Source organism: Neopelma chrysocephalum, unplaced genomic scaffold (genome assembly GCF_003984885.1).
Source record: "Neopelma chrysocephalum unplaced genomic scaffold, ASM398488v2 Primary Assembly neopelma1_71, whole genome shotgun sequence".
Classification (NCBI taxonomy): Eukaryota; Metazoa; Chordata; class Aves; order Passeriformes; family Pipridae; genus Neopelma; species Neopelma chrysocephalum.
In genome coordinates this window covers 2,815,237-2,842,370 of record NW_020897731.1, presented here as the reverse complement: position 1 = coordinate 2,842,370, position 27,134 = coordinate 2,815,237, and the positions used below count along the sequence as shown (strand labels likewise).

The 27,134-nt window shown below is 42.2% G+C and overlaps 2 protein-coding genes across 7 annotated transcripts in view; both read left to right on the top strand.

The window, feature by feature from the left end:
- Positions 1 to 16,018, top strand: part of TBC1D14 (TBC1 domain family member 14) — a 67,226-nt gene extending 51,208 nt beyond the window's left edge. For 5 of the 6 annotated variants that reach the window (XM_027686379.1, XM_027686380.1, XM_027686385.1 and 2 more), the window contains 4 exons: positions 1,147 to 1,275; positions 3,975 to 4,084; positions 14,056 to 14,314; positions 15,776 to 16,018. In XM_027686379.1, the coding sequence (XP_027542180.1) occupies positions 1,147 to 1,275; positions 3,975 to 4,084; positions 14,056 to 14,314; positions 15,776 to 15,841 (564 nt within the window). In that variant the 3' untranslated portion in view covers positions 15,842 to 16,018. Of the gene's footprint in view, positions 1 to 1,146; positions 1,276 to 3,974; positions 4,085 to 11,527; positions 12,943 to 14,055; positions 14,315 to 15,775 lie in introns of those variants that run through there. The other variant, XM_027686381.1, reaches the window with a different exon arrangement.
- Positions 16,019 to 21,384: 5,366 nt separating this feature from the next.
- On the top strand, positions 21,385 to 26,955 carry TADA2B (transcriptional adaptor 2B). Its single transcript, XM_027686441.1, has 2 exons — positions 21,385 to 21,685; positions 22,974 to 26,955. Exons 1-2 carry the CDS (start codon positions 21,416 to 21,418, stop codon positions 23,964 to 23,966), a joined length of 1,263 nt encoding a protein of 420 aa, XP_027542242.1. The 5' UTR covers positions 21,385 to 21,415; the 3' UTR covers positions 23,967 to 26,955.
- The last annotated feature ends 179 nt before the right edge of the window (positions 26,956 to 27,134 follow it).

Genomic DNA, 27,134 nt, shown 5'->3' with positions numbered 1-27,134 from the left:
TTTAACAGGTTAAGTGGAAAACTCAAAGGGACATATTTGTACTCAAAAATACATACTTTGAAAATCGAAGTCAAAGAGAAGGTGTAGTTAAATTGGTCGTTTGAAGTACTTATTGTTAATATCAGTCTGAGACTCTGCTGTTGAGGTAAAATGATAGGCTTTTCTGTGCCTTAGCACTGAGTGCTTCTGGACCAGTCTCTAAAGCAATGCCCATTGAAGCTACATGAGCTTCCTTATGGTGTTTGAAGTAGTGATTATGAGAGCACTGAGTGGATTTCAGATACTTCATTTAGTCTCTTTTCCCAGAGCAGGCTTATACATGGAGGCTTGTTCTTTGTTCAGGAGCAGTGTTTTAGACAAGGCAGATGTAGAAAGGTGATGTTTCTATTCTGTAGGTAGCATGTGATGCTTGTCAAGAGCTGCTGAACATGACTGCCAGGAAAGGAGACAAAGGGCAGGTCAGCTGATGTGCTTCCTTTGGCACAGCAACAACCTGTTGTGTTGGGAAGGAGCTGGTTCCTCAGGTTTGCAGGAATGGCTGTCACACCTTAGTCCATGTGACTCTGCAATGGCAGCACTGCACCCTCAGAGTGAGACAGCTTTGCCTGGATTCCATAACAGGCTTTGTAGAAAAAGAGAACAATGTCATGAGCTTATGGTAAATGAAACAAGAGTTTAAATCTTAAAACAGTATTGTTTGTCAAATGAGTCACTGCAGTTGTCTGTAACTGCTGGTAATTGATGGAAAAAGGAAAGCACAGGCTTTGTCTCTAGGGTTCAAGTCCAGCTTTCCACAAATAAGGCTATATGTGACCCATCCCTAGGAGAAGACGAATTGCTTAGAAACACCTTATTCTTAAAAAAAAAATCTTTGTTCTATGTCTTTGAAAGTGCTGTCATCCTAACCTATCTTAGGAGTTTTACTTGGATTCTTTGAAAGAAGTTATCATGGGGATTGTTAGCTTCCATGCTCTGAGCGTGTGATACTAAAGGTCACATGAGTTAAAAAAATCCTGCTTTTATGAATGTTTCTCAAAATTCAGCAGCTCAGTGAGTGCATTGAACACTAGTAATCAGGAGGACAAAATGAGGAAGTGTTGGAAGAATACAGTCATTGCTGAATGGTAATACTTCTCCTTTCTTCAGGTACAGGGCATGTCATTCATAGCAGCAGTATTGATCTTGAACTTGGATACTGCAGATGCCTTCATTGCTTTTTCTAACCTTTTAAATAAACCCTGTCAGATGGCATTTTTCCGTGTGGACCATGGCCTTGTAAGTATGCAAGAAAACTGTAATTGATGTGTTGTGGAAAACGTGTAGGGAAAGTTTAAAAAGAAATAAAAAATTATTGGATCAATAGCTTGGAAAATAAGTCAGAATTTATTTTAAAGCAACATGCTTGATAAACTAAGAAACCCCAACGCACACATGCAGACTCCCTCAAAAGTCAAACTAAACCAAAGATCACCCCATTTACCTTTTTGAATAGGCAAGTGAATGAAATTTTTTGAACAGCTATTTTATGATGCTCAGAGAATATTTATGAGAATATTATTCCAGCAATTGGAAGCTGAAAACACCTTAATGTCGGAAGTGTCTTGAAGGTGCTTTTTATTGTAGTCTAATGGGTTGCTAAAAACAGACTGTTGCAAGGAGAACCAGGTTTCCTGTATCTTACTGTAGCAGGGAATGCATGACATCAACAGTAGTAACTTTCATTGCTTAAACAGTAGGACACTAGAGATCCTATCAGTATTTCCTGCTGGAAAAGCAGTGTGTAGTTCCTGTTGCAGTCCTTGATTCTCATGAGTTGTAAATGCCATGGGGAGATGCAGCACAGTGCAGACAGCACTAGTAGCAGTATCAGCTGTCTCTATTATAGCAAGAAGAGGACATGCTCATGCATTCAGTGTGTAAATGTGGTTCTTGGGAAGTTGATTTTGGACTTGAATTGACTAGAATAAGATAAATATTTTTTTAGCTGAGAGAATTGGGGTTTGGTGTGCTCTTGGATAGTGCTGTTTAGTTCTATTAACCTGTCTAAATAGAGACTGTGATAAGTGTGTGCTTACAGAAGGGCAGAGATAGTGATAGATGAAATATTATTAATATATCATGAAAGCAAAAGCCATGATTTAACATCCCAAGGAAAATGTTGTACCTAACATTTCAAAGGGAGTAGTGACACTGAAGTGAGACAGTTTTGGCTTCCTGTGGTTAGTATAGTGACCTGCTGTCTACACTCATCTTTTTGTGTCAGTTTTACAGCTTAATAAACAAACACTGATTTGTTGTATAATAAATGAAAAAATGAAACCAGTGTAAGTTAGTTGTGTAAATTATAGTAATTTATACCAATTTAACTTCTTTTTTTGGTTAGTTTCATTAAACTAAATTACTTTTGAATTAACACTGAATAAATATCATGTTGACTGTTGATTTGATCAAGACAGATACCTGTACTACTGCCCACATTACTGTCAATAGATGTGATTGTAGCACTTATGTGTAAGGTCCTGTCTCTAAAGTGCTTCTGAAAGGAAGAGCTCCAGTAGAACTGTCTCACAGTGGTGCCAGCATGTTAGCAGGTCACTGTGAAAGCAGAACTTTCTGACGCGTTACCTGCTTCCTTGTTTATACTCACAGATCTCATGGGTGTTTGGATTTCATGTGTTTAAAAATCCCCACTGGGAAGCTGTTTCAGGTGCACAGTTCTCTAAGTGGGTTCCTGGATTTCTGGTGTCATGTTTGACATGAAGCTGTTTCTCAGTAACTGATGGTTCAGAGATTTTACGTAACTTTGGTTATTTCTGTAGCATACACCCATCTCTGATTGACTTAAAGCCTTATACTGACTACCAGGCTCAGTTTTTTATTTGCCATGTTAATGAAGGTAGTCCACCATCTGTTACTTCATTTAGAGGAAATGGGAAAAATTTCTGAGGACAATTGAAAAAACTGGGGAAAAAAACCCCAGAACATAAATCTGTCGGGTTTTCAGACTAGTGTCTCCAAAAGGATTCTCTTTTCCCGTTACTGCCGTGGTGTTCTGGGGAGAAGTATGCTGCTGCAACTCATACTTTGAGGATATCACAGCCTTTCCTTATTGCTTTTATTGGAATACTGTAGTTACTGCATCATTCAAGGACTTTGCCTAACTTTTCTCTCTATAGTATTAAGGAGGTGGCTAAATAACCTTTTCTTTTTAACCCTAGTTGAATTGGAAGATTTGTTTTTTCCGTGCCGTCTGTTATGGAATTTTACTAAATACTCGAATTTTAAAGTAGCACAAAAGTCTTTGTGTTAAAAGCAGAGCAGTTCTGGGGGTTATGATGTCAGACGGAGTTACAATCTGTTTCTCTTGCACAGGTGTTTTGTCCCAGTCTTTGAGTTTCCTGTGTGAACTTCATCTCTTCCTCTTTGCAATATAAATTATTATCTAATTTAAAAATGTATGGTATTACATTGGTATTAGAATATGATTAGAATATTAAAATAGCTTTGTTAGAATATGATTTATGACTGGAATCTACTGGACTCTTCCCTGTTGCTGTGCAGTATCAACATTATTTTAGTTTTGTATTTCATTATGTTCCACTGGGTCTCGGATTTTGTTCAGTATAATATTAAATTACTGCCACAAGCATAAAAAAAACATTCTGTTATATTTATTTTAAGAAATCTGCAAAAAACTTGTCTCCTGCTGGTATTTTTCTTTCCAAAGGAAGCTGGCCAAGACCCAAACCAATCATTATATTGTTTAGTATGAGAATGGTATACAGAGTGGATCTTCAACTTTTCATGCTTGTAGATGCTGTCTATTATCTATTATATAAATGTTTAGCTCTTTACAGTATCATGTAGTTCATCTGATCCTATTTTAAAGAGCATTAATCCAACAACGGATAATGCATTTAAGCCTGTTAATAACACAGCTAACTGCTTTTTTTCTCCCCATTGTATTTTCCCAGATGTTGACTTACTTTGCCGCATTTGAGGTATTCTTTGAAGAAAACCTGCCAAAGTTATTTGCTCACTTCAAAAAAAATAACTTAACTCCAGACATCTATCTAATTGATTGGTAAGGCATTGAAAGTGTAATTACTAATGTGCATACTAACATATAGCTCCATGTCAGTATTCATGACAGAAATTGGGATGTTCTTACCTGGTTTAATGTTCTTTCAAGATAAAGGCATTATTTTTTTTGTTCAGTACTTGAGTTGTCAATCCAAATCATTCCCACATACTTCTGTGATTTTTAACATCTGCCTAACCTTTATTATTGTACTTATGTTGAGTTGGAAGCTTATCTGGAAATACTGCTGTATGGCAGTGTTTATCCATATTTAGTGCCTGTTTGGAATATCTTCTGAGAAAATCTGTTATTCTTTCTATTGCGTGTGCTGGTGTGTACCAGGGTTGTGTATTCAGAAAGTATTACTGGTCTTGCATTTGAAATGTACAGTTTGTCCTGCACAGAACAGGAAAAGCGTAGTTAAAACATTTGTCCATATGACATAAAACTACAGAAAAGCTATTCCACTTAGCAGACAAGCAATTACAGTCTTTTTATGACTTGAAACTGCTTTCCCTTTCAGTTCTAGTATACTCAGAACCTTTTTCCTTAGAGAGGAAAAAAGACAAGGATCTTAATTGCACTTCTGCCAAATTTCACTGTGGTATTAGGCACTCCAAATAGAATGTTTGCATTTGTGCCTACCAAACTTTGGTTTGGGGCAGTTAAAATGTCTGTTTTCAGCAAGACTTTGTTGTTAATTTTGGGATTACATGAAAACTTTTTTGTGAAAAATTGGTTTGCCCTTAAGTTGTTGACAAATTTTTCTGTTCTCGGGTCTCTGACGAATACCTTCAGTAATTAAGGGCCCAGTGGTAACAGCTTTTTTTTTTCCTCTGAGATTAATAAGTTATTTTGGAAAACATTTGTACTATTAATGCAGTTCTAGCTGAACCACATGGCAGTATCCTGATCTTTAAGACCTAGTTGGTAGCACTGAACATGTTGCTCATCTGTTAGACAGAAATACATTTAAAGTAAATCAGTCCAATCCAACAGCTCAAAGTTTGAATACATGACTTTTCATAGGATCATAGAATTGCTGGGGCATTGGAACAGTCCTCTGGAGATCATCTAGTCTAAACCCCTGCTCAAAGGTCCCAAGCAGGGTGCTTGGGACCTTGTCCAGCTGGATCTTGAATGTCTCCAAGGGAGGAGATTCCACATTCTCTTCAGTCTGTTCCAGTGTTCAGCCACCCTTACAGTCAACAAGTTTTTTATTTTCTTAGGTTTAAATGGAATTTCCTGTATTTCATTTTGTGCTCATTGGCTCTTGTCCTTTCACTGGATACAACTGGGAAGAGTCTGACTCTGTCTTCTTTACATCCTCCTACCAAGTGTTTTTAGACATTCAGGTCTGAGCCACCTCTTCTCCCAGCTGAACAGTACCAGCCTGCTCAGCCTCTCCCTGTGTATCAGATGCCCCAAACCTTTAGTCACATTCATGGTGAGCTGGACTTGCTCCAGTATATCCATGTCTCTCTTGTGCTGGGAAGCCTAGTGCTGGCTCGTCAGTGCTGAGTAGGTGGGTGAGCTGCTGTGGCATGCTGGCAGTGCTGCTCCTGCTGCAGCCCAGGATTTGTTCTGGTCTTTGCTGCAGTTGCTGGCTTAAATTCAATGTGGTGTCCACCAGGACCTCCATGTCCTTTTCTGCAAAGCTGCTTTGCAGCCAGTTGGTTTCCCAAATGTGCTGGTACCTGGGCTTATTTCCTACCCAGGTGCAGGACTTGGCATTTCCCTTTGCAGGATGTCATGGGATTCATGGTGGCTCACTTGTGCAGTGTCTCCAGCTTGCAGTGGAGTGGTGTATCAGCCGCCCCTCCCAATTTTTATCACTTGCAGACATGCAGAGGGTACGGTCTGACCCATCATCTGGGTCCTTAATGAAGACATTTAAAAGTGTTGGATGAGCATCAAACCCTGGAGTACACTGCCAGTGAATTGGCTTGAAGCTGTACTTCATGCCGCTAATAACAATCTTCTGAGCTTGGCAGTGCCACCTGGTTTTCAGTCCACCTCACTGTCCATTTGTCTAATCCATACTTCATTAGTTTATCAACAAGGATTTTATGGGATACAGCATTGAAAACCTTGCTAACATCAAGATACACAACCTCCATTGCTTTCCTCTCTTCCACCAAGCCAGTCATATCATTGAATAATGCAATGAAGTTCGATCAGGCATGATTTTGCCTTGATAAATCCATATTGACTTCTCCCAATCACTTTTTGACAATCACATTTTTGAAATGATCTCCAGGACTTTTTCTTCCGTTACTTTCTCAGGGGTGGGAGTGAAACCGACCAGCCCGTAAGTTTGCTGGATCCTGCCTCTTGAATACAGGAGTGACCTTTGTTTCCTTCAAGTCCTTAGGAACCTGTCCTGATAACTGGGGTCTTTCGGAGACAGAGAGTGGCCTCAGAACGACACCACCCAGTTTCCCCACACACTTGTATATCCCCCATTCATTTAAATATTCCCTAATGTGATCCTCCTCCAGCTAGGGTAGGGTTTCCTTGCACTTGGCTTTCCCACTGGTCTGGAGGACCTGGGCTTCCTGAAGGCAAGTCTCAGTGAAGGCAGTGAGTACCACAGCCTTCTGAATGACCTTTGTCACCAGGTTCCTTGCCCTGTTCAGCAGTGGGCTTGTGTTTTCCTCGATCGTTTTACCTGCTGGTGCAGGAAGATCCTTCTTGTTGTTGTTAACATCCATTGCTGGATTCAACTACAAATGGACTTTTTATTTCCTAACCTCTTCTCTGTATACTCAGGCCATGTCTCTGCATTTCTCCAGGGTCACCTGCTCCTCCTTCAGCCTCTTTTATGCTTCCTCTTTATATTTGAGTTTTGTCAGGAGGTCCTTGTTTATCCCTACAGGCTTCCTGCTGCCTTTGCTTGAGTTCCTTGATTTGCATATGCCTTTTGTACAGAGGGTGGTGTACCATGGGTTTTGTGTGACTTGGCTTTTACACTGGGATTAAATATTAATGCATCGTGAGTAGGGCAGTGAGAGGGTGTGTAATGTACAGGCTCATTTCTCCCAACATTTAATGGAGAAATACCATTAGAAGGATTTTTTGACTGAAGGCTGAGAATATTAAACTGAACTAGATCTATGCCCAGAGTATGGAAAAAATACTGGGACAGGATAGAAGGGAAGAAAGAGAGCAGAGGCTGGTGTGTTCAGTGATAAGAGGAAAGGTGTTGAAATTGTATTGCCTCAGACGATGTTGTGAAAAGCCAGTGTGTGGAGGAAGCAATTGAATGAAAGGGATATCAGAATAAGATGACTGTAAACATGTGTGAGAGTAACTGGATAGGCAACATTGAAATCACCAGGTTATTGTATTTTTAATGGATAATAATGTCAATAGCAAAAGGCAGTTCAGAAATAACATTGGCCTGTTACTTAATGGGAGTGGGTGTTTCACAAACAGAACATAGACAAGGCAGAGGTGTTTAATGCCTTTGCTTTGGGCTTCAACACTGGTAATGGGTTTTGGGGAACCCTGAGCTGGAAGACCATGGCTGTGAGAATAATAAACTCCCATTTGATCCTGAGCTTCTGTGGGACTTGCTGCTCCAGCTGGATGGTCTGTGGGGCCTGATGGGATTCATCCAAGAGTACTCAAAGAACTGGCTGATGTCATTGTGAGGCCTCTCTCAGTGATTTTTGAATGATCATGGGAATCTGGAAAGGTCCCAGTTGCCTGGAAGCTGGCTCACCGCTGTCCCAGTTTTCAAGACAGGCACAATGGGAAACTACCAGCCTGTCATTCTCACTACAGCAACTGGTCAAATTATGGAGAGGATTATTCTGGGAGATACTGAATAACACCTGAAGGACAATGCAGTCATTGGTCACAGCCAGCACAGGTTCACAAAGCAAAAGTCCTGCTTCACCAACCTGACCCAGGCACCCTCCTAGATGATGTAATGTTTTTAGATTTCAGTAAAGCCTTCGATACCCTCTCTTACAGGATCCTTCTGAACAAAATGAATAAACACATCATGGGCTGGGTGAGCAATTGACTCACAGGTCAAGCACAGAGAGTAACAGTGAATGGTGTAACATCACAATGGGGTTCCACAGGGCTCCATCTTGGGCCCTGTGCTTTTCAACATCCTCATAAATGACTTGGATGCAGGATTAGAAGGGATATGAAGCAAATTTGCAGATGACACTAAAGTGGAAAATCTGCTGACTTCCTGGAAGGCAAGGGAGGCCCCACAGAGAGACCTCAACAAATGAGAGGACTGGGCAATCACCAATCATAGGAAGTTCAGCAAGGAAAAGTGCTGGATTCTGCACCTGGGATGGGCCAACCCAGTACAGACATGGGGAATGAGATGCTGGAAAGCAGTGCCAGGAAAGGGACCTGGATGTCCTGGTCAATCACAAATTGAATGTGAGTCAGCAGTGCCCTGGCAGCCAAGAGGGCCAACCATGTCCTGGGGGACATCGGGCAAAGCATCATCAGCTGGTCGAGGGAGGGGATTGTCCTGCTCTGCTCTGCACTGGGGTGGCCTCACCTTGAATATTGTGGCAGCTTTGGGTGCCACAAAATAAGAAAGATATTAAGCCATTAGAGAGTGTCCAAAGGAGGGCAACAAAGATGGTGAAGGGCCTTGAGGGGAAGCCATGTGAGGAGCAACATATATAAGGAACAACAACAGAAATCAGAGATGTAGAAAAACAGACTGTTTTGACAAAAGGTTGAAGGTTTATATTCCTTTCAGCAGTTTCAGTAGATAGACTATTGTATTTTCTTGAGCAAACCTTTATGTGATCAGTTGTTCTCTCTTAGCACATATATAGGGTAAAAAAAAAACAAACACAAAAACAAAACAAAAACCACCAAAAGAAGAAAAAATTACAGACTTGTGAGCAAAGAACTGAAGTGATGAAGTCTGTGTTGAAGTGTTGTTGAAGTGTTGAAGCACATCAGGTCCCCTTTTTGTTCCCTCTGTGGGTGTTGTTAAGAGCACTTGAAAGAAACTTCAGTCAGAAGTGACTGTGGATGGCACTTCTCAAAGTCTTTTGTATCAGTGGACTGACAACCCTTAGCATTTCTTGCTGATTACCTGCATCCATATTCAAGCTGTTTATTTTAATTCCAAGGACAATTTACCGTGTTACTCCTGTCCCTAGAGAGTCACAACTGTGGTCTTGCACAGGGATGTAGGCTGTTCCAGATGGACCTGCCCAATCTTATATTAAACTTTTTTACACTTGTCTTGAGCTAGACAGCTTGTACCACTCTGTCCTTAATTTTGTTAGGCAGTGCAGGTTGTATTTAACTATGTAAAACTTTCATATCTCATTTAAATATAAACGTGTATATGTGTGTGTGCATACACATGCATACTTTATACTTCAAAATACTTTGATCCTGTAGGAAGCAGATTTAGATTTTTTTTTTAAATCACCAATGAGTGTGGCTGCAGTTTAAAGTCAGGGAAGAATAAGGTACAGTGTCACATTGAGTAGGCAGACCTTTTGCTTGTTGGTAAGAATCTTTGTGAAACAGCCTTGCTCTAACAGCATTACTTTTATTTAAATGAGCATTTGTTCTGTGCCCCAGAGGGATGCCTGCTGCTATTCCTGTGACTGGTGTGGTTACTGTGCAGGCATGTGTGCAGCAAAGCTCAGCTGGTGCCAGCTCTGGGAGGGCTCTAGGAGCCAGTACTGCACAGATCAGTTGCTGGGAAACCCTCCTGTTCCTGCCACAATTACAGTGGAATCAGCTAGTCTCCTTTGTGCTTCTTCCTGTAACCAGTGCTGCAGGGAATGGCAGTAAAATTGGTGTGCTTAAATAATTCTTGAAGGGATGTGTTCCAAGAACAAGAAATGCTGTGCATGGGCCCAGCTGTGCAGGTGATGCACTGCTGCTCTGGGCTTCCTTGGGTAGAGAATTTAGGGAAGGGAGCCCCCCTGCCAGTTTAGTTCCACCACTGCCTTCCATGATGGGAAAACTCCAAGGACTGAGTAGCTTTATTAAAAGGTACAGTGGCATGATTATCAGAGGATACCTGCCACAAGTAAGGTATCTTTTTTACAAAAGGATCCACGTGCTTCAAACCCAAACTCTGACTGATAAATCTCACAGAAAGAATTCAAAGGCTATCCAGGTTTTGACTATTTTTTAAGAATATAAAGGGGATCAGGTGTGAAAGAGCTGTGAAGAGCAATGTGCAGTCAGGTTCACAGAGAACAGAGGGAAATAGTGTGTCTGAATAGCCCAGTTTTGGCCTCTCACTCTGTCAGCTGATGTTCTGCAGGCTCTTGTGAGCAGAGCATAATGTGGATCTGCCAAGGACACATGCTGTCTATTTATGGCCTGCTGCTGCTATACAAACACCTCTTTATCCCTACTCAGAAAAATGATTTTGGCAATAATTATAGCCAAAGGCTGTGTTTGTACTGATGGATTGATCAGTGATTCTGTGGTATTACATGGACTGTGATTGTGCTCTGTGAACATGAACTTTCTATTGACACCATGTGCTTGTTATGATAAAGGTCCAAGCCACTTTGTGTGGCCATTTTCAATGGGCACTTCCAGTAAAATATTTATAAGCTTGCTCTGTGTTACTTTAAGAAAAGCGTAGTCCACACGCTGCCAAAAAATGCCACTTAGGATGATATTTTAAGTGCATGCCTCCTCATCAAAGAAAAAATGGACTGTAATTCTGTGTAAAGTTTTTTGGGGACATCCTGATTTTTTGAATTGGAATTGTTACCAGACTTCAAAAGATCCAGTCCAATTTACAGTGTGCTTATCCTTATGTCACTGCAGGTTGGGGTGGAATCAAGGGAAATATTGCAAGGTGAGCAAGCAGGGCGTTTTTGTTGCTTCTGACTGGTTGGAAATTGCTTAGAAACATGCACAGTATTTATATTAGATTGATATATTTTACGATGCAATCCAATTTGCTGAGCGCTAAGAAGTTGCTCTGTTGCAGTCAGTATTTTATATTACACAATATTTACTTTTTTTTTTTGTTGTAAGGAACACAGTAAATACTTCCACTTTTTTTTTTTAAACTGTAATGATTTTAAAATTTACAGACCTGAGAAAAGAATGTGTAGTGCAAGAAATACACAGGATCTGATTTGCATCAATGTGCGTGACTTGCCAATCTCAAATATGGGATACCTGTCTGCATTGCTCTTGGTAACAATATCTTATGAAGAGTTTTTAAGCAGAAAAGAAAGAGAAAAAAGGGTAGGATGGAAGAAAGAACAAAGGAATGAGAGCACAGAGCCTGTGATTATCATGGTAGCAGTGCTTTGCTTTCTTGATAACATTACGTTGTCGTTTTTCCTGTGAGCAGCAAACCAGCCAGGACTTCATGCATCTACCTCAAAGAACACTTTTATCGTAAGCAGATCTGGGGAGGAACAGGAGCTTCTGATACTTTTTTCCCTCTTCCAGACAGAGAGAGGCCAGTAGACTGCACCTGTGTTCCTGTGACCCTGACACCTCTGTATGAGTTGGCTGTGCTGTCTGCACCTGGGACTTACAGTGTTTGGAAGAGACCTGCAGACAGAAAATCACCCACAGTACAGAGGGAGCAGATCATGTGCAGGGAGTGTGCCAGTGCTGCTGAGAGCCACTGCTCTCACTGGTTCAGTCAGGCAGCTGCTTTATTGCTGTGATAATTTCAGCTGGGTTTCGGACCAGTAGCTCAGGTGTCTAATAAAAAACATCTTTCAGTGGGAAATCTTTGAAGGGAGCAAATGCTGTATCCATTCTTAGCAGTGATTCCTATTGATGTTTCATTGCTTGTTCTAGGGGGCCCAGTCTCTGTTCTTAGGGCTTGATGCCTCAATTCCATCCAAGGATTAATGAAAGTTAATTGCCTTGTGAAGTTCCTGCAAATGGCGCTTCCTTCCAAATTATGAAGAGCTCAATGGCAAATACCTTATTTGATGTGACAGCTTTTTTGATGTGAGCAAATCTTCTCATACAAAAGTAGTGTTCTAATAAATAGTTCTTTCTTCTGACAGTTAATTTTCCACATAGTTGGAGATTTAATACACATGGGTTATTCAGGTTAGGTCTGAATCATGACAGAATAATACCTTTTGAGAATAAAAACAGTTCCAAAAAATTGGCATTGTTACTTATCTTTAACCAGGACTCATTTCTGGCTGGGTGTTTGCCTGCTGCTTGGTGACCAGGAAAGGACTCAGTTGAATTGCTTCCTATTGCACTGTTCCTTTTAAATTGAAAAGCTGTTGCTGTTTCCTGTGCATGTGTGTGTATACACACAAGTCTTAACTGTGCTATGTAGGTATTCTGTAGCAAGACAGTTTTACGTGGCATGTGACTGGACAAAAATATTGAGAGATTATAAAGTCTGCAGTGCACCATCAGCCAGTAACCCAAAGAAAGAGCTTGTATTGTGCTGTTCTTTCGCATTTGTGCATGTATGTAAAATACATACATGAGCAATTTTGTGGGGGTTTTTTTTCATCCCAGACTCTTGTTTATTTTTATAATTCTAATTTAGCTCTTTGGAGAACAGAATTTAAATGATTTCCACTTGTTATAAAAATGTTGCGATGAGATGAAAAAATAAAAAAAAGTAAAATCCTAAGGATCATAAACCTGCAATTCACTTGTCACCTGAGTTTGTGCAAACGTTAGTTTTGTCTTGATGTTTCTAAAATGAATATATTTTCCCTTTTTTCTATCGTGTGCTGATTCATACAGAAGCAGGATACTTGATGATGCATCATTCAAATAATCTTATATAGTAAAAAGCAGATACTGCAGAAAACCTTTGATTATCAGGATTTGCTGTGAAAATACATTAATTCATATTCCATACCTATACATGTGTGTGTATGTGTCCGTTCAATTTTATTTTTTAATGTAAATCCGAGTTTCTTAAATGAAAAACTTAGAGGGGATAGAGGATGGTCTTAAACACAGGATAACAGGGACATTTTTGTGAAAAGCCGTGGAAAGGTTTGATTTAAATTTGAACCTTTACTGACCTCTGCCGGGGAGAGAATTCTTTGCAGTTTGACAGAGATTTTTGTGCGGTGCATTTGGGGAGAAAAGTTCTCTCTCAAATCCTGTAATTCTTTTCCCTTATATCCCGTAAAGTGATTCCAGGAAACTCAATTCTCATCACTTGCTGTTGGGTCATTGTTGGTGGCAATGAGAGCTCATGCTCTGCTGTGTAGCCAGTTTTGGATCGAGAGAGAGGGGGGAGCAGCTTCGTGTTCCTGCCTGCAAGGCTGTCAGCATTTTGGTGAAGGAAGAAATGTTCTCTTGGTAGTTAATGAAAATACAGTTTTAGTAACTGGGAGGAGATTCTTGCTTCTGCCATTACCCTTTTTCTTTGGGGATCACATCCCTTCAGCCACAATGAGCCACCATCTTATCACAGCTATCTGGACCTTCTCTCTGGACATCCTGCTGTTTCTCTCAACTTGTGAGAGGTTAAGCTGATCTTTCCTCCAAAACTCATGCTATTATTATTTTGCCAGTCAATCAAACCTAGAACACAAGAGTTTATTTTACGCATCTCTTTTATCTGATCCACAAAATTCCCTTTGCAGTTTGTCTTAAGGTTCATCTTTTTGTATTTTCGCAGCTGAAACTTCATCAGTCCTCAACTCTGAATTGATGATTAAATAGGCCTTTGATTATAGCTGCGATCAGTGCATGCCCATCGTAAAACCGTATATGTTGTGTCCTTGGTGTGATCCAAGAAAATCAAACTTGAAGACCCAGGCTGATAGCAAGATGCCTTACTGGTTGTACAATTTGATATTGTTTTGTGGGTTGGTGTGCTGCAGCTAAGAGAAGTACTTCTGAAAACCAGAAAGGAATATTCAGTTATAAATATTTGAGAAGCCTCAAACTTACTGGTGGTCGGTCTGTGTCCTTCTGTGACTACCCAAGACATTTTTCTTGTCCAATAACTCTGAAAATTTTGTTTCATTTTTCAGGATATTCACATTGTACAGCAAATCTTTGCCACTAGACTTGGCATGTCGTGTCTGGGATGTGTTCTGCCGTGATGGAGAAGAGTTCTTATTCCGTACAGCGCTGGGAATATTAAAACTTTTTGAAGATATTTTGACTAAAATGGACTTCATTCATATAGCCCAGTTTTTAACAAAGCTACCTGAGGACTTGCCTTCAGAAGAATTCTTTACATCTATTGCTGCCATTCAGATGCAAAGTAGAAACAAAAAATGGGCTCAGGTAAAGATTATGCCAATATTTGATAACTGATGATTGTATTGTACTCATGAAAATGGGGTTTGGTAACATCTGGAAGAATGTTTTAGCAGAGCTAGTGTTTCATATTAGAGGTGAGTGGGACTGTGTAGCTCACTCCATGCTTTTAGCATAGGTTGAGGTGAGTGGATTCCCTGAGCTTACTCTCCTCTGGAAAGGGAGAGCTCAGCCAACATTCAAAATTGAAATGTTGAGTGCAATTGATGAAGTGTCACACAGCTTTTAAAATTTATCAATTACAAAGGCTGCTGGCAACATTACCAGTTGATATTTGTAAGCAGAAATTCACTCTTTGGAAGATGATGACAATTTATCAGGACACATTATCGTACAGTTGTCATCTTAATTTTCTTGAGGATCTCTTCTGCCTGATTTAGGGCTGTACAAAAGTGATTGGATCTCTGACTTCTTTACGGAGATTTGTCATGTGATTTCAGAAACAGTCTCATCACTGTAATTTCAGCTAAATTCCAGTTTAAAGAAAAAGGATATGTCATCTGAATGTGGAAATGGCTAAGTGGCTGTAACAACCATTCATGCTAGAGAGTGGAACCCCCCTTTTTTATTTTTGTTTTGTCTTTGTTCAAAGCAGTAATACAGCCCACTTCACTAGTCATTCTGTAACAGAGCTCTGCCCATCCTACCCAGTTATCTTTTTGCAGTGAAACGGAAAGATGATGTTAAATGTGGTGGTTGGGGCAATTTGGCTGCAACTGGGTGTTTATGGTCCTTTCCTAGGGTAGAAATCTGCCTGTAGGTGCTGGGGATTGCCAGCTTGCTCTTTGAGGTGAGGATTTCTCACCTTCACAGCAGGAGTACCTTGTAGCCCTCTGAGCCTTATGTGGTGTGTGAGAGGGAGCACAGCCTGCACCACCCACCCCCGAGCAGCGCAGGGACAGCGTGTCCTCCCTGACACCACCTTCCTCACAGAGTAGTTGGCATTTGACCTCTGGCCTTGGTCCTACGTCATAAGCACAGATCCAGCTTTGTTTCTTTCCTCAAGAACATTTTTCAGCCAGTCTCTGCAAGTATCCTCCCAGTCTCATTCCTCATTCAGTTGACCTCATTCACCTTCTTTAAATGTGTCATGTGTGCGTGAGGTTTGCATTCCAAATAAATTCTCAGCCTACTGCTGCTTCCCTTGCAGGGAAGGAGAGATAGGAGTCCTGTTCTGCCAAGTACTCCAAATAACAGGCTTCAAAAGTGGACTTAAAACCTTTGTTAAATCCATTTCTATCTACCACGCCACAAGAGCTTATGGCAGAGGTCTCCGTCAGTGGAGAGGTTCTGTAAATTTGATTACATTTAGTAGTTAAAATAGTATTGCTCAGACATAATTAAATTGGAAACTCTTCAGACAATGAATTACTGAGTCATTTTTAAAATCTAATCTTTTTCTTCTCTCTCATTCCTTGAAATGTCTAGATACTGGCTGCTCTGCAGAAAGATAATCGGGAAATGGAAAAAGGAAGCCCTTCACTCAAACGTTAACGTTGAGTTTGCCTCCTGTGACTCAAAGGAAAAGAGCTAAAGTGGCAAAACTGTTGAGTACTGTTTGACATGTATGAGCCTGCAAATCAAAGTGTTATTTCAGAGTTTTGTTTAGTAGTAGGATAGCCTTAAAGAGGAGAGAATAAAAATGAGGAGGAAGAGGGGGAAAAAAAAAAACCAAGGAAGGAAATTAGGGGATAAACCCCTTATAAATTAAACCTAGGCTTAGCCTTAAACTTTTAGTGGTATGAGCATATGCTGTGGAGAGCATTACACATTCTGTCCTTCTGATGAGAGCAGTGAAACAAAATAATATCAAGGGTTTAGATTTTTCTAAATTTCTTTCCTGTGATGTTTCAAAAGACTGGACATTCAGCAATGTTGGTTGCTGTAAAAGCTATTCCTCTATTTCATTCTTAGGCAGGATATATGATATATTTCCAATACCTATAAAAGTCACTGGATCTGGATTTTAAATAACTGGTGCTGGAATTTATAGTTAAATGATGTGAGGACCATTTCTTTAGAAATGCTTCTATTTTATAGGCTGTGGGTCCCATTTACCAAAGGAATCATGTAGACGTAGAATTACATTCCTTTCTTTAATAAGAAAAAGTTAAGTAGAAAGTAACCTTGGAAGAGAAGTCACACTAGCAGTGCAAAACCAATTATTCTTCAAGATGCCTTGGAAATCTGGATCCATATGGAGGAAATTCCATTAATCAGACTAGATTCTAAACTCACCCAGAGGGTTCTAGTATTGAGCTGGCATCATTTCCCAGTTTCCCAGGGAGCTCTGCTCCCTGGCAAAGCTGAGGAGGAAGGGTGAGGGGAGCAGTCAGGTTCTGCAACGCTGCTGCTGGAAAGAAAAGGTTCTGTGGGATCTCCTGGGCCTGCTGCTGCTGCTCCAGGGGAAAAGCATTATGTGGAGCTAATCATACAGTGACAAGTGAAAGAAGTTTATTGGAAAATGTACCAGACAAACACCATCAGGATAAGTACAAGCTGTCATTCCGAGTGTTTTATCTGGCCTCTAATACATGAGAGCAAATTACAGCGGCAGCAAACCGCAGTAACATAAACCCCTTACACATCTCAGATCCCCTCTGCCTCCAGATGAATGTTGAAGGGCAAATCACGAGTGCCTCTGCTTTACAAGAATGTTTATTGCGTAGTGTGTAGTATAAAATCTATTTTATAATCGTGATCATTGAAAAGGGAAACGTAACTAAAGCAATATTTGTGTTAACTGTAAACAGGGGTTGCTAAATCCTCCAGCTGTGTGGTCAGCAGTTTCCCAATGCTCTTCAGTCTGGTTTATGCTGATTATTTTGGCATAGTATGAATGAAACAATGAGAAGAATAGTTGTACACTGCTCAACTCAACATTTAATGTAAAGTACTGTGGGACATAATCAAAATACTGTCTTCTGGTACTGACAGCGTTACTGTGAGGGATAATTTGATTGTAATGTTAAGAACAGTGAGAACAAGATTTGCTGGTAAGTGAGGACTCGTAATCACTTTGAAACATGTGTAATGCAAATACAGCCTGCAAGTCTGATACCTCATTGACCTCTTTTCCTGTTCACTTCGTGTACCTGGTGTAATGGATGTGGATTTTTTGTTGGTCATCTTAATTGCTCCACAAGACTTCTTCTAGGTCATCACTTACTGAAAATAGACATTAAGATGTTGATAGGAAATGTGTTAATTCTCCCAGAATTTGTACAGCTTAGGTCCTCCAGTGACTGGTACTTGTATGCTACGTTGCTTTGAAGTGCAGTAGAAAGCAGGAAGGTCAGTAAGTGTTTTTTAATATTACTTTTTCTATTGCTACAATAAATATGCCTTTCCATGAAGGATATGAGAGGCCTACCATCCAAAACATTTGCACTATGCTTTTAAATGGTTTATTAAACACGGAGAGAACTTCTTCCTCAGTATACATTTTTAGGTAGTACTGTAACTGGCTTTGCAATTTAAGTCTTCATTGCAACCACATTTGTATTTCCTTTTGAAACAAGTCTACAAGTGTGGCTCATTTGTCTGGTTAAAAATGCATTTTTTAGCTACTGAGGTATGTTGGCAGCCATCGACAGCCTGTTCTTTTTCTCTTCTCAATAAGATGTTGAATGTAACAGTGACAGTGGGCACAGTTGTGGGGAAAAAGGCCTGCTGCAACACTTGTGCACTGTTTGTTACTTGCAAATGTAATTATTTTGCTTCTGTGATTTGATCTTTCTGTTCTTAGAAGTTGTATATATTTTCTAAATGATTTCTTTGTGTATATAAGGTATGTTCTTTAATGAAGAAACAGCAATGCAATAAGGAGCTTTGCACAGTTTGTTTTCAAACAAAATACATGTGAAAAAAATAATCACCTGCCTAAACATGCAATTGTTTCAACTTCTCGGTAACTTGATTTGAAGGTAATGCTTGAATTTTGATAAAAACCAGAGATGAGTAGTAAGGGCATAGAATTACTTGCCAGTGAGCTTTTTAAGTGTCTTGCAGCATACCAAATCTCTTAATTAGCTATTACAGAAACCTTCCTTAAGGAATTCAGGGAATTGGATTAAAGAATTTGACAATTTTATTGTTCAGGTGCTTGAGAGTATCTGTAACAAGATGCATGAGATTTTCTTTCATTGAGCAAATGTCCCCATCAAGCAAACTTTCTTTTCTTCATGGGTTTAAGGAAAAATAAAACTGCTGCAATGCACAGAAGTACCACTGTACATGCAGCAGATCAGAGAAACCAGAAAACTTCAACCAGCTTTGAGATTCTGTACAATCTGCACTTTATAATAAAGCAGTTTTGCAACTTTGATCTGCAGTCAATCATTAACATTATTTCACTTAGTAAACAATTTCAATCGGAAAAAACGGTACCTTGTAACAGGTTATTTTTGAATGTTTTAAAAAATAGAATGACATATAGAGAACTATTGATACATCCCCTGTACATCATGTTTAAATTGGGTTTCTGTAGTTACCACATTTGTTTTGTTTAGATATGTGTATCAAACTGAAACTTTTTTCAACTGTAAATATATGGTTTTGTTAAATAAAGTCATGTAAAGTTATCTTAGTCACCTGTTGTCAGTGTAATTCAGAACCCAAAATCCCAGTACCTCTCTGTTTCTTCACAGGCTTCTCCAGCAGTTTTTGTCTGTCCAAAAAGAGAACTTTGGACCATTTATGTATTGCAGGTGGAGAACTTTTTGCTGATGCTTTCCAAGTTAGAATACCTGTTAATTTGTATGAGACAGTTAGAAGATTTAATACTTTATGGTGCCCATGCTTTAATCCCATTTCATACACTTTTCTCTGGACTAGGTCTGAGATCTGACAGCTGTAAACACATTTCTGTGATGTGCAAAACTCAGAAATGCCTGAATACATTATCCTGTCTTTTTTTTGAAAAGAAGAAATCTTGGTTTATTGCAGGTTTTATAATCACAAAGCATTTTTGTGCCTAAGGTGGTATTGTTTTACTTCTTACATAGGCATAACTTCAGAGCCTGAAGTGGACAGGCTTCCTGTTGCTTAACTGAAAAGAGGCTGAAGCACCAAATAAAAGATAGATAAAAGAGTGGAGAGAAGGCAGTACCTGGGCAACAAGGAGGCCTTGGCTGCCATGGTTCTGGTTTCTCCAGTGAGCACATTTCCCACTTCCTTTTGCTGAATCTTCCTGTTGACATGCTTCCTTTTGCTCAGTCTTCCTGTTTGATTTGCTGAATTAGGATGTAAAATCAGAATTGCTCTCCATAAGCCGATACCAATAGAGGTTTATGTGGTATCTTTTACAGGAGTTGCACAAATCTGTTCAAAACTAGATTTACTTTTCCTTGCATGTTTTCCCAATAGGAATTCCAGTCTGTTTGAAGGGAAGTATTTTCCTCCATGCCAGCACATGAGATAAGGAACTAAAAGATATTTGTCTCTACTGCGTCCTAATGGAATGTCTTCCTGTATTTACAGGAGGAAAATGAAGGAATCTTTGATCTTCATCCTCAGGGTGCTTTGGAAGGCTAGGGTAGCAGAGGGTTGTTGCAACTCAGTGCTAAGAGAAAAGGTCCTGGAGGCAGTGTGTGAAGTTAAACAGTGTCTTGGGAGTATTTGTTTCAGTAGAAACACTCAGTTCAGAGAATTACACCATCAACCTTGCCTGCATCCTTCTTGCCTTCTCCAGATGTCAAACATGCAGCAGTGAAAAGCACCTGAGATTCATTTTCCCTGCTTCCCCCTCCCTTTATCTATTTACCTTTATTGCTTAATAGTATTTAACAAGTTAAAGAAAGGCTTGTGTGTCTTATCCCAAAAGCAACCAGAAGTGTAAGAATTTTCCTGGCAGGAATCTGTAAAAAAGGAGAGATGGCCACTGATCATCCATAGTGGTTTATGAAAACACCACAGAGCACCAGGAGGCTTCTCAACTTGTGCAACAGCCTCTCTGTCAGCAGAGGAGCTCACTTTGTTAACAGGACTTATGATAAAAGGTACAGATTTTCATGTTTGTTTGTTTGTTTGTTTGTTTCAAAGAGAGGTGGTTTGAGTTACACTTGTCTCCTTTTACTGTCCAGCAACCACCACAGAGACAGATCTACTGGTACTTTGGAAAAGTTTTTGAATATTAGTTGTGTCATGTCCCTTCATGAGTTGAGTGTTTGAGCTGCCAAAGGTAATGAGTATCTCAGTATCTGCAGAACAAGAGCCTGCACTGCTCCTCTGTGTTTGTGCAATAGTTCTGCAGAGCTGCAGGACCTCAGGAGAACATCAGGCACTACTGTAGGAGGAGCATGAAATTATTGATATAGTCTCTCACTATGACAAAAGAACAAGTTTTAAACGTTCAGTACTGTAATAACTTTATGTTTTGTCACTCAAATTTTCAGGCAATTCAGAAAACCTAATTCAGAGGCGATTTAAAGAGGAAGGTGTGAGCCATTCCCACCTGTCTTTGTCAGTTTATCTGCACTTTATCCCTGTATATGTGCAGTCAGAGATTTGTGTGCTTTGTTTAAATGCACACACACTTCATTTTGAGGCCGGAACCAGCAGCTCAAACACAGCTCAGCAGTCCTGGTCGCACATGAGTGCAATTCCAGCCTGTGCTGGAAAATGAAAGGACTCCACTCCTTCTTTACCGCTGGGATGTGGCTTCTCTCCTGTGAGTTCCGCAGCCGTTGAACCCGTAAATCAGTGCCTTTGATCCCGGCCCTGGGCACGCAAACGGGACTGAAGGTCTCCGCTTTCTCCGAGGGAACCGGAGCAGCCCCGCCCCCGCCGCTTCCCCTGTTGCCGGGCAACGCCGCTCGGCCCCGCCCCCTCTCCCCGGGCGACCAATCCACGGCGGGTTCGCTCGGGGTCGCCCCTCCCATTGGCCATGGGGAAGGTGCACGGGCCCCGCTCGGCCAATCGCGGCTCCCCGCTCGCTCTGACACGCCCCGCGCCGGGGCCCTCTGTCCCCATTGGCCGAAGTTCAGCGTGGCACCTCCCCCCGGGCGCGCTGCCATTGGCCGTGGTGCCGTGGGGGGCGGGGCCGCGCGCGCGCGCGGGCGGGGTAAGATGGCGGAGCTGGGGAAGAAGTACTGCGTGTACTGCCTGGCCGAGGTGAGCCCGCTGCGCTTCCGCTGCACCGAGTGCGCCGACATCGAGCTCTGCCCCGACTGCTTCTCGGCGGGCGCCGAGATCGGCCCGCACCGCCGATGGCACGGATACCAGCTGGTGGACGGCGGCCGCTTCACCCTCTGGGGCGCCGAGGCCGAGGGAGGCTGGAGCAGCCGCGAGGAGCAGCTGCTGCTGGACGCCATCGAGCAGTTCGGCTTCGGGAACTGGGTAAGGGGCGAAGGGTGCGGGGCGAGGTCCCCCGCGGGCGGGCGGCACTGACAGGACCCCAGGCAGCCCCTCTGTCGGTGGCTCCGGGCGGTCCCCAGGGCGCACCCGGCTCGGACCTGCCGCTGCCCCAAGGTCTGCGTTTGCCTCCCCTGGCCCGCCTGTGTCACAGACCTTGGAGCTACCTCTGGTCCTGCTCGGCTTGTGCCGTCAGGGTGTCCCGGCTGCGGACGGGCTGCGCACCTGCCCTGTCACCTGCGCTCAGCCCGGGCTGCAAACACCAGCAGTGAGCATCATTTCAGAGTAACAGAATGGGTGAGCCTGGAAGAGACCACAGAGGGCCATCTAGTCCAACCTCATCCCAGAGCACATAGCACAGGATTCCATCCAGACAGTTCTTGAATACCTCCAGCGAGGGAGACTTCACACCCTCTCTGGGCAATCTGTTCCAGTCACTGCACAGTAACGAAGTTCTTCCTCGTGCTCAGGTGGAACTTCCTGTGCATCAGTTTCTGCCCGTTGTTGCCTCTTGTCCTATTGCTCGGCACCACTGAGCAGAGCCTGGACTGTCCTCTTGACACCCTCTGTTCATATATTTGTAGACATTGATGAGATCCCCTCTCAGTTGTATCTTCTCGAGGCTTAACAGGCCCAGCTCCCTCAGCCTTTCCTCCAAAGAGAGATGCTCCAGTGCCCCAGTCACCCTCATTGTCCTCCAGTGACTGTTTGATTCATTAATTGTTACTTGATTATGTTTTGCTTCATGAAATATAAAGACTTTTTTAAAACCTTAAAGTGTATGATCATTGCAGCTTGCCTATTTCCTAAATAACTAGAAAAGAGTAAATACTGTCGTTCTCACTTGTAAACATTGTCTGTCTTTATTTCCACATTGCTCTAAAAGCACCTCAGCACTGTGATATAAATGAACAAACCCCAAGCTGCGTAGTGCTGTTGGTGCTCCTTGGGACTTGGGAAGCTTCCTGCTGACGGTAAGCTGCTTTCTGAGAGTGTGATGGATGCTCAGGAGTCACTGTGTGGATCCAATGTCTTGTGTTCCTGGTGCTATTTTCATGGCTTATCCGCCCCCAGGCACTTGCAAATGCTCACCTGGACCTGAAAACGCGGATCTGATGGAAACACGGCCGGTGTCAGAGTGTCACTAGAGAAGTTCAGGCACTGGCACTTGTCTTTGGAGGAACAGGGAGAAAGTTGTGTTCCTACCTGAGTGCTCATTATGCTGGAGATGTGATGGGAATCGTTTTATCACTCCTCCTTTCTTTCCGTTTAGGAGGACATGGCTGCTCACGTGGGAGCATCCCGGACGCCTCAGGAGGTGATGGAACACTACGTGAGCATGTATATCCACGGCAACCTGGGGAAAGCCTGCATCCCTGACACCATTCCAAACAGAGTGACGGACCACACGTGTCCCAGTGGTGGCCCGCTGTCCCCCAGCCTGACCACGCCGCTGCCGCCGCTGGACATCTCGGTGGCGGAGCAGCAGCAGTTGGGGTACATGCCGCTGCGGGACGACTACGAGATCGAGTATGACCAGGACGCCGAGACTCTGATCAGCGGCCTCTCAGTGAACTACGATGACGATGATGTGGAGATAGAGCTAAAAAGGGCTCACGTGGACATGTACGTCAGGAAACTCAAGGAGAGGCAGCGGCGGAAGAACATCGCGCGGGACTATAACTTGGTGCCGGCCTTCCTGGGGAAGGACAAAAAGGACAAGGAGAAAACTCCCAAACGGAAGATCACAAAGGAAGAGAAGGAGTTGAGGCTGAAACTGAGGCCATTGTACCAGTTCATGTCTTGTAAGGAGTTTGAAGACTTCTTTGAGAACATGCACAAGGAGAGGATACTCCGAGCCAAGATACGGGAACTGCAGCGATATCGGCGGAATGGGATCACCAAAATGGAAGAGTCGGCAGAGTACGAGGCAGCCAGGCACAAACGGGAAAAGAGGAAGGAGAACAAAAACATAGCTAGTTCCAAGAGAGGGAAGGAGGAGGGTAAAGAAGGTGAATTTGCTGCCATTGAAAACCTCCCTGGCTTTGAACTCTTATCGGACAGGGAAAAGGTGCTCTGCAGCTCTCTAAACTTGAGTCCTGCACGTTATCTGACTGTAAAAACTATTATCATTAAAGACCATCTCCAAAAAAGACAAGGAATTCCTTCAAAGAGTCGCCTTCCCAGTTACTTAGATAAGGTACTGAAGAAAAGGATTTTAAACTTTCTCACAGAAAGTGGTTGGATATCCAGGGATGCTTCATGAAACTCAGCTATCTGAGAAAACACAGCAGAGGCCCATTACAGCCTCAAGGACTCCGTTATTTTTTCCTTCCCTCCTCAAAGATACAGGAACCATGTCACTTAAAACCAGAAAAAGCAAATACATAAACCCCCCACTCATCATGATCCATGGTGGTTCAAATAGACTTTTCTTTGGATCATGGAAAACACTCAATTGTGAAACTTCTACATTGGATTTCACTGCTTTTGGTACATTCTTAGAACAGATTTTTTCATGTGAACTTACTCAAGTCCAGTAGTCCCAGAGTAGTTGCTTTAGTCCATACTATTGGATAAATGAGTATCAGTGTAATCCTTGCTTTTCTTTGAAGGTAGGAGATAGTTTCATTTGCTGGGAACTTTCTTCATCCTTTGTTTTGTTTTTTTTGGCATAGTGCTGGCAGCAAAGTGAAACTTGCAAAAGTCCTGAGCTCGGGAGCAGGGTGAGAAGGGACTTTTGTGACCATTGCTAAGCTCTTGGAACATTCTCCTTGGCAACTACAGCCAAGGCACAGGGGCAGCAGGGTGAGAGTTCCTGTCGAGAGTACAGCAGGGATGAGCCGTGGCAGGGAGTGGAAGGAAATGTGGTAGGTGAGAGGCTTCAGAGACTTGTGGAGGAGGTTCTTGAGGAGCTCCCAGCTAATCTGGGCATCGTTTTGGCTTGAGTTTTTCCTGAAATAGACCCCTCTGAAGCTTTGATGTGACCTAATTGATACTGTAGTTTCAGGAATACCAAGGAGCTGTGGTGCTGTGTACCAGGAGTCAGTGCTATGGTGGGGGTCCCTGATTTGGGGCAGAAATGGGGCTGAGGACAATAAGCAGCCAGTTGTCCTGCAGCAGTTGGGAGCCTCAGGCAGCAAAATCGCTGTTTTCTCTTGTTGGGGGAGCCTGCTCCTCCTCCTTTGGGATCTGTAACTGCTGAGCTCGTATGGGCTGAGGAGGTGTAGCTGCTTCCTGACTTTAGCTGGGAAGGTCAGGGAAAGGGAGAGAGATTCTCAAATGGGGCATGATCACTGAGGTTGGTCTTTAAAAACAAAAGAAAGAAGTGATGCAGATCATGTCAGAATGCACAGCTGTGTTCCTAAACTATGGAGTGGTCAATCCAGCTACTACAGGGTTCTAGTTGCACGTACCTTGAAATGTACAGACCCACACACGTTGAAACTGAAATTACTGACAGGCAGGACAGTGCACCTTGAGAGGGAACTCATCCCAGCTCTGACAGCTACAGCCTGGAAACGTGCTGGAGCTGGGCAACAGCTGGGGTGTAACACAGCAGGTGACAGAAATGCCAGATCCACAGTACTGTTCTGGTAAGATCTGCTGATTAAGGGAAAGATGTTGAAGGAGGACTATGAAAGGATTTTTGTGCTCATTTTACCCTTAAATTCCTGTGCTGGTATTTAACCAAATGAATAAAAACTGGTGGTTGCCACATGTGGAAGATGGCACAGTGTTACTTGTGCCTGAGCCTCTCTGCCGGTCGTGTCCGGAGCAGGAAGCTGTGACTGGAGACCAGCTGGGCAGATCTTCTGGAGTGTAGGTGTGCCAAAACTTGGAATTTGACTGGCTTCAAAATGAGTGCAAGCACTGGAAAGGTCATCTTGCTTTGATGCTTTGGGCTGTAGTCAGTGAGGATATCACAAAATCTTGAAACAGTATTAATTCTGCAGTTTGGCAGAGGCATTCTGATCGGAACTGGGTTTCAGTTAATACATCCAGCATTACCAAAATAGTGTTACCAGTCAGTTTAGAATAAAAGCGGTACAATTACAAAGCCAGCATTCCTAAGGAAGAAAAAAACCGAAACTCTAGTGCCTTTTCTTTTGAGCTTATGATATTATGTCCCTTCAAAAAAAGTTAAGGGCTATGTCCTCTTGGATGTAATACTTCATTTGGCTTCTCTGTAAGTGGTTTGTTGTGGCCTCCTTGAGACCAAACTGTCTCTCCTTGGCAGCAGTGGAGCTAACTGCAGTGTGCTGAGCAGCTTTAGGAACCACTTCCACCCTAAATGCACGTACAAGCAGCACACAAGTTCATGAGGTGTTAACCCCTGGTTATTTTCTCTGCCCTACTCTTGTGGGAAGGAAGCTCAGTCTTTCTTTCCATTATTCTAGTTATGCAATTTGGTTCTTCCTCAACTTGTTACCCAACTGCCATAACATGGTGTTATGAAGCCTCAACTCTGCATGTAGCTGGGAATTTAGGAGAATTGTTTTGTTGTTGGTTCTTCTGGGATTTTTTTCTCTTCAAATCTGTGATTTTCATATTTCTACACTGTTTTGGCACATCTAAGTCTAACTGAAGCAATAGCGTCAAGCCCACCTGAACAATAACTTAGGAAAAAAATCTAGGCACCAATGAGTCATTTAAATGTTGAAATGAATTCTGCATTTACACTTTGTAGCTTAATTCCTCAACCCCTCCAAAATGTTTCTTTGGTGCTAGACGTAACTTATTGAACATCAAAATGAATGTAAAATAAAGTATTTTTAATGTATGAAATATGGATATCAATATTTATTTTGTACTTGCAAGCAAATTCAAGGTGGTAAATGTTTGCTTTAGCAAATACTAGTCCCTTGGAAAGGGCTTCCCTAGAAGCAGTGTCTCATTGTCAGCTATGCTTTTAGTTTTAAAGGTGACTTGCACTAGAGGATGCTGCTGTTCCATATTTCACATGGAACTGATTTAGTCTAAGCATTCCTTTGCTCTGAGCTGCTGGTTTTCTGTTTGATTGTTTTTAAGTTGAGATGCAGTTAATGTTAATCCAGCAATTTACTAGAGCTATGCTGCTTCTCTTCTATGGTGAAGGGGCTGAGGAAAAACATGTCAAAGAGCTCTTCTATCTTGTGTTGATCTGGAAGTGCTTCCTGTACTGTACAATTAACCCAGCCTTCATGTTGCTAATGACAAAGTGTTTTATATGCTTAATGCTCTTGACTTTTCTAATTAAAGTTATTACTAATGAATAGTATCTGTCTTAACAGCATTGATGTAAACCTGTGAAAAAGCAACACTCTCTAAGCTGTTCAAAATACTGACCTTCTGCTCCAGTCAGAGGCCACAATAAGTCTGTGCAGTCCCAGGGATGTGTTGGAGGAGCCCTGACTCCATCCTGGGTGCACTGACCAGCACAGTGCTTGCCTTG

Excerpts from the sequence above, each read along its gene's own strand:
- TADA2B (XM_027686441.1), top strand. The coding sequence starts at position 21,416 with ATGGCGGAGCTGGGGAAGAAGTACTGCGTGTACTGCCTGGCCGAGGTG. Across the intron at positions 21,686-22,973 it reads AGTTCGGCTTCGGGAACTGG|GAGGACATGGCTGCTCACGT; the intron begins GTAAGGGGCGAA and ends CTTTCCGTTTAG.